This window comes from Thalia democratica, chromosome 8 (assembly GCF_965202585.1).
Source record: "Thalia democratica chromosome 8, ktThaDemo2.hap1.1, whole genome shotgun sequence".
Lineage (NCBI taxonomy): Eukaryota > Metazoa > Chordata > Thaliacea > Salpida > Salpidae > Thalia > Thalia democratica.
This window is the reverse complement of record NC_139172.1, coordinates 31246874-31261083: the sequence shown is the minus strand read 5'-3', so window position 1 is coordinate 31261083 and position 14210 is coordinate 31246874. Positions and strand designations below refer to the sequence as shown.

The 14210-nt window shown below is 27.1% G+C and overlaps 2 protein-coding genes across 2 annotated transcripts; one reads left to right on the top strand and one right to left on the bottom strand.

The window, feature by feature from the left end:
• Nucleotides 1-1722: 1722 nt before the first annotated feature.
• Nucleotides 1723-12613, bottom strand: LOC145842547 (uncharacterized). Its single transcript, XM_082950006.1, has 13 exons — nucleotides 12286-12613; nucleotides 11630-11745; nucleotides 10950-11020; nucleotides 10519-10622; nucleotides 10110-10264; nucleotides 8837-8999; nucleotides 8296-8450; nucleotides 4822-4966; nucleotides 3768-3965; nucleotides 3177-3379; nucleotides 2755-2868; nucleotides 2174-2314; nucleotides 1723-1829 (listed from the first exon to the last, which is right to left on the bottom strand). The coding sequence occupies exons 1-13, from the start codon at nucleotides 12584-12586 to the stop codon at nucleotides 1731-1733; spliced, it is 1965 nt and encodes a 654-aa protein (XP_082806132.1). The 5' UTR covers nucleotides 12587-12613; the 3' UTR covers nucleotides 1723-1730.
• LOC145842548 (SH3 domain-binding glutamic acid-rich-like protein 3) lies at nucleotides 6438-8092 on the top strand. Its single transcript, XM_082950007.1, has 3 exons — nucleotides 6438-6523; nucleotides 7129-7296; nucleotides 7967-8092. The coding sequence occupies exons 1-3, from the start codon at nucleotides 6458-6460 to the stop codon at nucleotides 8027-8029; spliced, it is 297 nt and encodes a 98-aa protein (XP_082806133.1). The 5' UTR covers nucleotides 6438-6457; the 3' UTR covers nucleotides 8030-8092.
• Nucleotides 12614-14210: the final 1597 nt, after the last annotated feature.

The window sequence follows — 14210 nt, the reverse complement described above, 5'->3', positions numbered from 1 at the left end:
TATTCAAAATGGCAGTTTTAGGGCAATTTTCTGCGATTACTAGGTCTAATCAGGGTTGCAAAAAACCTGGAATCCTTGAAAAACCTAGAGTTTTTTAGTAAAGGCAAAAAATACTTAAAAACCTGGAGTTTTACATGTAAAGTATGAAATTTCGGTGACATATAAAAAGTATATCGTATTAATATTTTTTGTATCATTATTTTTTTATTGAAAACAGATTTAAAGTAGCTATAAAGTATATTTCCATGATTTTGTACTATTCAAGACAGTTATATATGGTTCATTTTATTAATAACTTTTGTTGTTATTTATTATTTATCGACAACATAAGTTACTAGACAAAAATTCAGTTTATTAAGTAAACTTGTGTTATCTTTCTTGATAAATGTATTTAGTTCAAAATCATGCAAATTTGTAAATAATGAAAAAGTTACAGCATCGAAAAGAACTAAAGGCGTATTTTACATACTTCAGCAGTTTATTTTTCATACAGTTTTTTCAGTTTCAGAAACAAGATCTAAAAAAAGTAAAACCCGTGCACAACAAACTTATTAGTTTTGAAATGTATCTGTTATAACTATTTGTTGTGATACAAACAAATAATACGGCGTTTTTATTTTTGTTAAGTTTCGGTCAATAGTGCTCGAAAAGTAAAATTGGAGCTAAATATTTAACAAACGACAGTTTTTTACAGCTGCTTCGTACATGAGATATTTCTATCTCACAAAATCCGCAGAAAAGCTTTAGTTTATTAAAAACGTTTTACATAAGTTTACATTTCAAATTCAATTTTCTAAATTCAGTACTACTTTTTACAATGTTTGGTGCGACCATGTTAAAGGCGGTTTTAGTTTACAGTTCAAACATTGTAATAAATTTGAAAACAAAAATTAATCTTTGTTTTGTTATAAATTACCTTATATTATATGTTATCTGTAGCTAAGTAGGCAACAATCATTACCAAGGAAATTAGTTTTAAAAACAGTTGCTAATATAGTTATTTTATAGCTAGTATTAGTTTTGCTTCTTTAACAAATTTTATTTCAACAATAACTTTTAAAATATACATTTCTTAGGAACTTCATAACTGAAAAAATAGTTTATATACTTTTTCGAAACAACTTGTTTTTGGATATTAAGTTGTGGTATAAACTTTACATGAATTATATACAATTGATACATTCAATTTTAAAATAAAATGTTTAACTCAAAGTAGTTTTTTAAAGTTTTTTTTGTCTTAAAATTGTCATTTTTATTGAAAAATATGTTTTGAGATAATTAATAATCCTCACTGACAATAGATGATTAAGGTTTCAATTTTGCTGATATATAGTAACGCTTGTAAATGCTTTGACTTTAATAAACTACTTCAGTACCTTACGGAAAGATTTTACGCGTAAATAATGATAACAATTTGAATAACAAAGATCATCAGAATACTCTCATAAATTACGTTACAAAGTTTATTTATTGGTCAGTTTTTCATTTACATGAGTTATAAGTTTTATATGTTTATTAGCAATAAAATAAAAGTTTTACTTTAGCAAACAATTAATTTTCTACACAATGCTAATAAGTCTATTTAAGTTGATAGCAAAAAGTTAAATAAAAATGTTTGACGTAGAATCTCAAATTAATTTGGGACAAAATGCGAAAAAACTTTATTAAAGAAAAAATCATATGATTATAAAAGAATGTTTGCATATAAACAGTAATGAAAATTTTAAAAATCAGAAAACTTCAAGAGCCGTTTTCTTTTTATATTTTTGCCACCTGTACCGGTTTCTCAGCTTTTCTAAAATTTCCCTGCAGCTCGGGTAGTTAGAAAACTGAAAAATAATAAATTCTATTTTTTATTAAGTTTTAAAGAACCAAGTTCGGAGTCAGTCTTAAATAATTTAACTATTTAAAATCAGAAATTAAGCTCAGATTTTTTTTTAGTTACACAAAAGTTGCTTTTAAAAGTTTAAAAATGTACAAAAAAAAAGTTACAAAATATGTTCGTTTTAGTACATTTACTAATAAATGTCTAAACTACTATAAAATGGTAAATAAAAAAGTTTTACTCATTTTTTGATCAATACTTGCAATTAAGTTAAAATTTGATTACTTCTTACTGTAAACAACTTTGAATTTCAGTAAAACCACTTTCTGCAAAAGAACGAACACAAACCTTCATTTTAATGAGACTTTGTGTGGTCTCATCGCAATGCCGTTTGAAGAACTTTTTGTTTATTCTGATTATCTCGCAACCGCTGCTTATCAGGCAAACGCTCTCGCCTCTGTCCTTCCTCGGTAGCAATGACCTGAATCCCTGTTGAAATTATGAAAAGTAACAAAATATAATTGAACAAAGTAGTGTAAATCAAGAAACATGTGTAGTTAAAAGTTCCTGTATTTTTTTTTTGGAACTATGAGTCATAAGTAAAGAAAAAAAAAATTAACTAGTTTCTAAAAACATTCTTTATATTTGTTTGGCATTCACTTCATAGACTTAAGATTTTTTAATTTGATTTCGTTTCAAGTTAAAATTGTAAAGCGTTTACACTAAATAAAATGCAAACATAAATTTTTGCAAGATATTCTTGGTGATTTGAAGCATAGTTAGAACGTTTCGTACTAAATAATACACAAAATTAATCAACTTAGTTCGACACAAAATAAATAAAGCTTTAACTGTTTAAACTATTTAGGATTTCCTTACAAAAAAGCTTGTAACGTTTGTTGAAGTTACAAAAACATATTAAAACTAACAAATCCGTCTCCCTCCTGAAGTACTCCCAACGCGACGAACAACTCCGGCTTTCCTCCGTACAATGACGTCACAAAAGATTTGCTCGAGTAACTTTGTGACGTCAAGTTTGTAAACTGTTTGTTGGAATTTTTTGTTAAAATACCAACTCATGGTGAAACAGCTGTGAAGAAAACAAACAAGAAAACTTTTGTTTGAAGTAACTTTTAAACAGATATATTGCTAACAAGACTCCGTTTAAATTTCATATTGTTAAGTATATGAAGTATACATTAATAATAAAAAAAGATTTTATAAGTGAAAGTTTTCGAAGTTTATTAGTAACACATGTAACAATTTACCTTTTAACTATGCATAAGTAATTTTTGTGTTTATATAAAAAAAAATCTAAAAAATTGAACTTTGTCCACTACAAGACACTAACGTTAGTCATCCTGGTAACGGGTCTGCTCGATTGTGACGTTAATCTGGTCTGTGACGTCATAGGTCTGTTCGTGTGTGACGTCATAGGTCGTGACGACATGGGTCTTTCCCCGATGTGATCATTTGTGTGCGGAGTGAAATAACTGCTCATTGTGAGTTGCTGGTTGCTCCTTTGTATTTTAGCACTGCTTGCAGGCCTTCTGACTGGTGAAGTATACAAAATTTGTTTTATGTAGAGTTTTGTTTTTTTAAATTTTGTACAAGCTTTTATCTTTTTGTGAACAATTTCTTTAGTTAAAAGATAAAGTTATTTGAAAGAAAAAGTTCCAAGGTAGTTATGATTATGTAAAAAAAAAAAAATTAAATAAATTGGTAAATTTGTATTAAAACTTTTTAAAACAATAAAAACACACTTTGCTACCAACTGTAGGAAGTACTGATCCTCTCAATGAATTGATGTTGTCAGAAAAAAAAAAGATTTTGAAAATTAAAAAACTTTTAAAGAAAAAAAAAAGTTAGAATAAAAATAAAATAAATTTTCTAGGAAAAAATATATTATAAAATATTATAAAAAATATTTAAAAATACTAACGTTGCTGCCTGCTGTTAGGAGTGCTTATCCTCTCAATGAACTGATGGTGCCTGATCCTTCTCAGGTCCTCTTCAAACTGCTCCTCCTCGTACTCGTAATAAGCTTCCGTTAGGGGGAGACTCTTGACCACTTTGCAGCTTCCTGATTGGACGATGAACAGCCAATCAGAATTGTTCGAATCGCGGCAGATGAGCGATCCTGGTAAAGATGTAATGTTTTGAAGATAAAAAGTGAAGTGAAAGTTTAAAATAAATAAATTGGTCATAACAAAAACGATGTGTTTGTAATCTATAATTTCAAACAAAAAGTAAAACATTAAATTTGATTGTAGCTAATTATTAACTAAATGAGCTTTTTAATCAACGTTTCTTGAAAGTTGGTTTTATATATTTTATAGTTTGTTTTTATTTCAAACACAACATTAAAAAAATAAATCTATTAAGCTTGGTATGCTTGTAGCAACCTTCCGTTTAAAACAGTTTTGTTGTTTTTCATTTTATAATTTAATACAAAACTGATGTCCCCGGCTTAATTGCAGCAAGCCGCAATTTTAATGCTTTTATTTTATTTTGTATGTTTAACGTATATTTAATATTTACCTATTATTTGTATATTTACAAACAAAATCAAACTATACGTAACTGATACGTAACAAGTTAGTAATTTTTTTTTATTAAGTTCGACTTTGAATCAAAAATATTAATGTGGTAGTTTTAGGGCCAACACACGTATTTTGTGTAAAACTTCATTAACTTTAATAAGAAATTTTAGTCATTTTGAAATTTTGCCTGACATTTATTTCTACAAGGCTTTCAGTTTAAAAAACTGTGTTAAAAAGTTTAGATGAGTTTATTTCAAACCGATTGAAAATCAACATTGCTTTGTCCTCCGACAGAGTACAGAACTTCAAATTTAACTTTTTTCGTTCGTTTAATCAAGTTAAAAAAATATCAACAAGTTAAATTAATAAACTAATTTTTTGTAAAATTTACATAATACATTTATAGCCTATATATACATGGCATTGTTTTGTACTCAATAAAGACTTTAAAACCTTCCTTGTAGTTCTGGACGTTCCAGGAGTACAAATTTTCCTGCAACTTGTCAAAAGGCCAGTGGTAGAACACCGGGTGGTTTTTGCACTTGTTCAAACTAGTGCTATCATTGGTTGCTACTTCTCTTAGTATTTTTCTGTAGTCCTATAAAAGTAACAACTGTTAGCACAAGTGAAATGCGTATAAAAAACAAAAAAAAATGCTGTTTTCAGATAGTATATTGCGATTATTAAAGCTATAGTTTCTGTGCTTTTGTTAATTCTTTTTTTTTACAAAAATCAGATAAACTCAGAGACTTGCAAGTCATATACTTTAGAAGATTCCCATTAAAATTTTATCCAGTTGTTTTAGAACCTAAATTAGTCAATATACCGATTGAATTTTTTTTTTTTTAACTGTCTGTTTATCAGCTGATCAATTTAGATAGAATAGGACAAGTAACTTTTTTATGATAAGTTTCAAGACCAACGTAAGCTTTTATTTTGTAACATTTTTATTATAACCGTTCAAAACAATAAGTGTTTTGCATTGAAATTTAGTGTAAATAACAAATTTAAAACAGTAACAGTTAGTCACTGTAAAACAAATAGTAATGCAAGGTTTTTTATCTAACAGTGTTTATACTTACCATTATTACTTATTATTAGTAGTAAAATGTTGTTGTTTACTTCTATAATAAATGTAAGTGAATATTTGTTAAAGATTTGTGGGCTGTTTATAAGTTGAACAAAAGTTGATGTATTTCAAAAACTTTCTAATTGAGAACTTTAAACAGTAGTTTTTAATTTCTAACGTGTAAAGCAGTGTTATATTATTTATAGCAAAGTAAATAAATTCACAATGTTTAATGTTGAGCAAATATTTTGTTTGTTGAGCTTTATTGCACATTAGTTTTGAGAGTAAGTGGAAAAACTAAAAGTTTTACAACATCATTTAGCTTATTACGTGAAAAAACTTCACTTTAGTATTAATTTGTTTGTTAAAGTTTATTTTTAGACTAACTGTTAATAAAACTTTATTATAAAACCTGATTTATAGCTAATAAAATTTGTCAGTTAATAAACATTTAGTTTTGTAACATAATTAGTTTTATTACTAATTATCAATAGCTTAGCGAGTATATATATATTTCAGAAAATTAAGCTTTTGTTAAACAGTGTATTAACAAAGTTGCTTCCGGGATATAACTTAACTAACACGTCATATCGCGTGTTAGTTAAGCTGAAATCTACAACTCATGAAAATTTTTTGTTGTTAACTTAGTTGTTTTTTTACTGGTTTTACTTTGTTAATAATAGTCAAAAGAAAGAAACATAATTGTAGATTTCAACAACTTTGATTTTATAACTTTCTGTTTTCAAAGTTTCTACAAATCTGATTAGTTTAGCTTTTACTTTTAAATATAATATTTTTTTGGTAGTAGTTATGATATTCAATTTTAGTAATAAAAGCTGTTTTTTGGACTTTATTAGCAACATTTAAATCATTCTTATGTTTATTTATATAAAAAGTTAAAATTCATCTAAGTTTTAATTTGTATTTATAATTTATATTGAGCATGGTATCAAAGTTACAAGAGTAAACTTAAGCTAATTATACAAAATACTTGTTTTTCAGAACTAAAACAAACAAAACATGTCACAACAAACTCAAGACTCTGTAGTAAAAGTTTATTATGCTTCTGTCTGCAGTAACACAGAAGTTAGTTTTAAAAATAAATAAAAAATCCTAACTTGATTAAAATGCTTGTAAAATATCCAGTAAAAACAATTTCTTAAAGTATGTTATGTTTTTCATTCATTAACTCTATTTTATGCTTTAATTGTTTACACTTTCAAGTAACTTTAAAAATAAAAACTCAAAATGTTTGACCTAATATATATGCTATAGAAAAATGTAGTTTTATCTACAGTGTAATTGATTTTTGTTAAGATAAAATTCTGAAACTGTGTGAGACTTTAACAGTGAACATTACTTTCATTTAGTTTGTTTTAATAACTTATTTTGTACATAAAAGCTTGTGGTAATCTCGAAAACAACTTTTTGATTAATATAACTCACGTTTGAAGAAAATCTTGTAATGTTTGACACACAGTTATAACTTTACTTTAATTAACAAATTAAAGTATTACTTCATACGATTTAAAAAACAAACAAGTATATATGTTCTTTGAGTTCATCAAAATCGGATAAACTTTATTTTTTAGAATCATCAAAAGTAACTTAGACGAAGTAGCATATTATTGCTTTTTATAGTTTGTAATATATTTCATACTTAAACACTATTTAAATCTAAAAAATATCAGATGAGGAAAAAACAAGCGTATGTTATGAGCCAACTCGATATGGCGAAAGTTGCTTACGAAAAAGTCGACATCACCACTGATGTCGCTGTTAAGACGGAAATGAGAAAAATCGCCAATAACGACACCGCCATACCACCTCAGATAGTTGTGGGAGATAAATACTGCGGGGTTAGTTATATTATGGTGTATACTTATTTGAAGAAAGTTTAAATATTCAAAAATTGCTTGTTCATTATTTTGATTTTGTTGAGTTACTTTCTTTTTTTATTGATAAGCTTTCTCAATGAGTGCCAAAATTTGTTGAGAATTTTGAATCAGCCATGCAAGATTCAGATTGAATAGATACTAACTTTAAAATTATTTTTTCGCTAAATTTTACAAAAAAATAGCAGTGGTATTAACTTTCTCAGAAATAATTAGAGTAACAAAAACAAAAAGTTTTGTGTCTTACTTAACTGAATCAACTTGTTTTCTTGACCAATAAAGCTTTGCTCAAATTATTTGATGAATAAGAACAGTATAGTTGAACTTTCTATATCTAACTGAGCCAAATAAATTCATGTAGTGGTATGAAAATAATATTTTGCATTAAGAAAATAACTTTTTCAGCATAAACTGCAAAAAAAAACTAATGAAACTTTTCAACTGTTTCTTTTATTAGAACAGTGTTATGCTTAAAAAATATATTTATACAAGTTTTTATAGTTTAGCTGCATTTAAGTGCATTCGTTAGTACAGACTTTTACAATATACAAAATCACAACCAAAGTGTAAATGTTCTTATGTTTTTTTATTTGGTAAAAAACCAGAGTGTATAAAATTTAATTCAATTTCACAGGGTTACGACGCATTCTTTGAAGCAGTAGAAGAAAAGAAAGTTGCTGAATTTTTGGGACATTAATTGTTTAATTATTTATTATTTGCGTTTAAGCTCGATTCTTTAAAATAAAATTGCTTAAATGCATTTATTTGTTTTGTTACCTTTAGTTTTTTTTTAATAAATAAATCTTTTCGTAACAAACCTTTAGTTTTATTTTAAAACAAACCTGCTAATTTATTCAACTCTTACAAATAACGTTTATTAAATTTGGTATTTTTTTGCAATATCTACACTACATACAAAACGACATAGAAAATTATAAACTTTATTTTCATTTAAAAACAAACTTTTTTGTGGACGGCGAAGAGGGTGGTGAAGTCCTGACAAACCACGGTGCTGGTCCTGGTTTCCATGGCAACCACGTCCTGCTCCCCAAACTTGTCCCCCTTTTTTAGGACCCCGGTTGCCAGGTTACCGTTGGAATCTTTGCTGTTGGCAACCACTGAAATATACTTGATTTATTTACTTTTTTGTATAATTCAGTTTTTATACTTATTATTGTTCATAAATTTTAACAATTCCATTCAATTTTAACAAAAGTTAAAATAAATATGAAAAAGCTATTGAAACTTTAAGCCTTTTTATTTAGAAGTTCTTAAATCTTAAGGTTTTTTATATGGAATATGTAGTATTTTGTTTTACAAAATAAGCATAAAGCACATACCTAGAAAAAAAAACAAAAATTCTATTAAGCAACGGTATTATATTTGAAATAAGTACCAGTTCAGATTCTTTTCAAATACTAAAAACAATAATTATAAAAAGCTTTTTTAAGATTTGTTTGCTTACTAAGTCGTATTTTTTAATGAAATTAACAATCAAACAAACATCTGCCACTTAGCACGAAGTAGATGCAGTTTGCCGGGTGATTTTTCATCAGCACAATTTTGTCCGCTTGATGTTGCTCTAACCATCCATTGGCGGAAAAACTCTGCTGAATTGTGATTGGGTAGCGGGAAAACAGATCGAACTTCTGCATCGTACGCAGAATCTATTAATAAAAGTAATTGATATATCATAACACAGTTGTCCGGAATTCAGTTAAACAGAATTTAGTGGCCAAAAAATGTGGGAAATTTTTAATTTTTACATTCTTAAACACATCTGTAAAAAAACAGTTACCTGCATATGGACATGGCAGAAAGTGTTTTTTAAGTACATGACTACTATAGGTATGTCGTTACAGTAAAAGTAGTTAAGAGTGTTTCAAAAAATCGTAAATCATAATGTTTGCATTGCTTTTAAAGGCTGTTTTAAATTATGAGTTTTAGAAAAAATACAAAAAAGTCGCTGAGCCTAAATGCGTGCAAGCTATCTATTAAAATAGTATCAATGAGCTTAAAAAGTAGTTTAAACACTACATTGTTGCACTTGAAACAACTAAATTTAAATTTAAACTTTTGTATTATCTGTGAAGTTTTTTAGACGAGTGGCTATTAAACAACAAGTACTCTAGTACTTCAATTGGAAAATCTGTTACTTTCTAGTAATGGTAATGATAAGCTATGTTTAAACTATACTAAAATAATTATTTTTTACAAATACAAACAAACAATTTGTTAAATAAAAACAAACAATATCCTTCACATATAATTTCAAAAAAAAAATTATTAGCAAATAAGTAACAGGATCGATTCTATTTTTACAGTGTTAATTACAAAAATAATAACTTTAATGCGAAGTTTGAATTCGATTTCATATTTTAGTGTTAACCTTATTTAAGTTACCACACATTTTAGAATATTTTTATCCTTACTAATTTTAAATACCATAAATATTTAATATTTATAAACAATTACTTGCTTAGTAACAAGTCACAGTATTTTAACACACTTCTTGCAGACAAAATATTTAAAAGATGTTTTTAAATAATTATGTTATTTGTATCATAAAAAGTATGTAGTTGATAAGATAAATACCTTCTGATTAAGGTAAATTCCTAAATACTATACAAACACACATAAGCTTTTCCGACCAATTTTTTGTTTAAAAACTGGTAAAAAAATTAACTGCTTTAAACAAATTATTTAAAAATGAAAAATTTTCACTACTTAAACTTTTGATAATAGCAAGAATGTTTTAAAATAATAAAAAATTCCACCTGATCATTTTCCTCCTTAGTTCTGAGATGGGGGCTTTTTGAGAAGAGTTCCACGGCGGAGGTGGGAAACAAACTGACGCTACTCTTGGGTTGTTTCCTGAATTTTTTAACGTCGAATGTCGCGTTGTTCAACCGAACTTTTTGGTTTTCATCGTCTGTAAAATTTTGATTGTCACTTTAGTAGCTCTTTTATTTAAGTTGACTAAGGTGGTTATATGGAAAAGTTAACTCAATTTAGTACTTTAAGTAAAAGAGAACTAAAACACAAAAGTTAATACAGGAATCGTTTTATGACAAAGGAGTTTAAAAAAATAGTTTAAATATTTAAAGTGTTTCAATATATATATTTTACTATTTTCTTCTACTGCCTAAGAGTTTAAATAATAAGGTTTAACAAAAAATAATACACTTTTATTTTTTAAGTTGTGTTGTTGCAGTATAGTGTTGCTTTCTCTTAATAATTTTTCTTTTAAAGCCATCCAGTTATCTTCTGAAGATGTTTTGTTTAAATCTCTAAAAAAACAAACATTTTTTATCTAAGTAGAAGTCATAATATGCGAAAATTTTCTTTATTTAAAGTCAACATTAACATTATTGAATGTTTCCTTATTTGTTAACATTTACACCATTAAGTCATTCTTATACAAATAAAAAACTACTTATTAAACTTAAACTAGCTAAGTGTTTAGTAATTAAAAATTAAAACTTTCAATCGTAAAGAAACTATAACAGTTTTTATAAAAAAAAAGTAAAACTGTTATTTAGACTATTTTACTTAAACCAGTACAAGTCATTTTATTCCTAAATATTTTTACTTTTGGTACACGAACTTTATCTCACTTGTTACAAATTGCGAAAACCCTGCAGAGAATTCTCACCAGCTTCGCTTTTCGTCTGAACTTCAACAGAAGCTGTAAATATTTACGTGAAAATACTGACTTTTAAACGAGTAAAAGTGAACAAACTTAAGGCTTGAAATGACTAGCTGCCAAACAAGGTTTTCTTATCTTTTTACAAGTTTAAAAAAAGTTTTTAGAATAAAATTGTACGTTACCAACACATTTGACAAATATTTATTAAGCTTACAGTTTGTGTTTTATTTTAGTTTAATTTAAAAACAAATACTAAGGAGTGTAAATTTTTATAAAAAACCGTAAAAAATTTTTGAACTTAAAAAATAAGGTTTAGAAATTTTTAAAATAACCGTTCTTAATTTTCGTCCTTGACGTTTTTAAAAATCGAGCTCATAATTATTACTTTAAGTTCAAAACATAGTTAAACTAGTACAAATAAAAAAGATACAAAACTAAAAAAAATATATTTCTTGTTGAAGTAATGGCTTATACTTTAAAGTAAGATAGTTTATTTTTTAATTAAGTTTTTCTGTTAGCCTGTTTATAAAATTAACTGAGACTTAAAAATTTTTTAATAAACTAATGTTTAGTCTTTATAGGTTAAAATTCTCTTATTTTATAACATTTTTATTTTAGCCTGCAAATTATTTACAGTATATAACATACATGAATATTTCTTTGTTTCACTGCATTCAACAGATTAGGTCTTGAGAACATCGACTGTCTCCTCCCTTTCGACATCCGGTCGGGGGTAAATCCCGCGGGTGAAAAACTTTTCAGCCCTGATGAGTGTTTTGTTGTATCAGCGTTAAATAACATTACAAAAAGTTATAAGCTCGAAATTTTTTTCAGCACCGTTGAGTTTTTTTAGATTAACTTATCCTTAATTAAATTTTTGAGAAAACTAACATTTATCCAGGTTTGACAAATAATATGTTTACTTTAGCGTTACCTAAACTAAAAGCTAAACTAAAAGCTAAACAAAAATCATATGCAAAAAAAATAGTTATGTTAAAACAATATGAATTAATCGTAAAAGTAAACAGACCTTAAATTTATAAGTAATATTAGTAGTAATATTTTCTTAATAAAGTTTAAAATTAAATCAACTTTTAATATTTCCTGACGAACATTTTTAGAGCAATAAAAGCTGTTTTAACAAAAAAGAGTTTTTTAAAAACCAGTAAGGACGGAAAACTTTTTTACCAAAGTAACTAAAAAATTTCATTTTAGGCTAGTACTTAAAAACGTTCTTAACAGTAAAATATAACTTTATACTTTTATCTTTATATTTACATATATTATTTGAAAACAAATCTCACCGTAAGCTAAAGGGTTGTTGCTGGCGTTCGAGGACCTTCTCCTCCCCAATTGCCCCATCTGAGCCGGCATCAGAGACTTCCTCCTGCTTTGATTGGGAGGCAGCAGCGCGGACCTCCGCCCCTGGTTTTGCTCCCTGATCAGCGAAGATCTCCTCCCTCCTGCTCCCTGCTCGTTAGGAGGTATTAATGAGGATCTTCTGCTCCCCGCACCTCCTTGTTGCTTCATTCTGCTGTTCCTGTTGAGCGCCGTCGGTTCCTCGAGGGCGATCTTCACCAGAGAAGATCTCCGTCTGCCACTCATTGTGAATGGGAGTTTAATAAATTATTTCGAAGTCTGTTAGTTTAGTGATAAGTTTTGATTTAGAAAATTTGATTTGCCTTTTCAGTTTGATTAATTGGTTTATTGAGCTAAAACGAAAAATTACTCAAAATTTTTTGGTCCAAGGACCTGGATACACTAAAAGACTTCTCGGTCATCGATAAAACTTAGTGGCTAAATTTTAGATACTTAGTTAGAGTTAGATTTTTTTTCGGATAAAAATCTAAGTTTATACCTATCCTTGTGTATATTTCTTTTAATTTAGTCTGTTCCAAACATAACAAAGTATTGCTGATTAATATGGTTTATTGAATCTTACAGAAACTTTAATGTAACCAAGTACACAATTTTGCTTTACTTCAAGTTCATAAAAACAGTAAAGATGTTTTTAAAGATATCAAAAGTGAAACTAAAATTGCTTTGTTCTTTAATTCTACAAAGTTTAACTAATTATTACCATACAAAAAAAGTAATGAAGTTTTAAATAGGTACTTAAAAACAAAAAGTATGTTTTATAAAATAAAATTTCTTTGTTTTTCTTAAAGCACAATCTCTATTTAAAAAACAACTTCTGCGTACAAAAAAAAAGTATCTATAAAGAAACTTAACTACACAAACATCAATGAGACTGTGCACTGAAAAAATTTAAATATTACTATTAACCATCATAAAGCTGTTACGTACAAAATATCTATTTGTTCAAGACTAAAAATGGCTGATAGAAAAAGAAAGATTGATAAAATACAGTTTATTATGACAAATCTACATTGATTTGTGGTTAAGCTGTCAAACTAAACAAAAAAATTTTGTTGTGTTGTCAATATTGTAATACACAAGCATCGATAAAAATAAGCTGATCACTTCATAAGAGAATAAATAACTGTGCTGACATCTTGGACAATAGAAAAACAAATAACATGAAATTTATTGCTTTTAATCCCCAAGTAAACGGACGAACAGTTTGTGTTTAACACTTTAATATTGATTGGCAAGTTATCATTGGTAGACGCCTATTATAGTAAAAATAAACTTTTTAATGTCGCTTATTTTATATTCAAGGCAATGTGTTGTCATCTTGAACAAAACAAAACGACAATATTGTCTGTTAATTATAATTTAATACATATTTTTATTAAACTTCATTATATTTTAATTGGCATGGTATCATTACTCAAAACCTTTCAACAAAACTAAATAACTACAAAAACATTCGTTAATGTACGATATGAAACCCAATTACAATCAGTTGTTGTACAAAATTTCTTTAATTCTTGATTTAAAGCACAATTACAATGTCATTATACATCCACCTGTCAAGGCATATCTAAAGTAAACAAAACCCACAAAAGACTTTTCATTGTTGGCTGCTATTCATTGTTGCTTTGTTAGCGTTTGAGCTTTTATAAGAATTTTAAAACCGCTACTTTTAGTTTCTTATATAAATTTTATTCAGGCTACACTTCATTATCAGTTTTATTTGTTTTCTTTTTTTTTTAATAGCTTGAAATTTTAAAAAATACTTATGAAGATAAATATTGATTGGTGCTAACCATTTTAACTTCTTTTTACAAAACAAATTAAACAAAGTGTTTTTTTTTTTTGCTTA

Bases quoted from the DNA above. Each gene is read 5' to 3' on its own strand.
- LOC145842548 (XM_082950007.1), top strand. From the start codon at position 6,458: ATGTCACAACAAACTCAAGACTCTGTAGTAAAAGTTTATTATGCTTCT. The intron at 6,524-7,128 runs GTTAGTTTTAAA...AAAAAATATCAG, and splicing joins CTGTCTGCAGTAACACAGAA to ATGAGGAAAAAACAAGCGTA. The intron at 7,297-7,966 runs GTTAGTTATATT...TCAATTTCACAG, and splicing joins TGGGAGATAAATACTGCGGG to GGTTACGACGCATTCTTTGA.
- LOC145842547 (XM_082950006.1), bottom strand. From the start codon at position 12,586: ATGAGTGGCAGACGGAGATCTTCTCTGGTGAAGATCGCCCTCGAGGAA. The intron at 9,000-10,109 runs GTGGAATTTTTT...TTTTATTAATAG, and splicing joins CTAAGGAGGAAAATGATCAG to ATTCTGCGTACGATGCAGAA. The intron at 2,315-2,754 runs GTTAGTTTTAAT...TAATTTCAACAG, and splicing joins TTCAGGAGGGAGACGGATTT to GGATTCAGGTCATTGCTACC.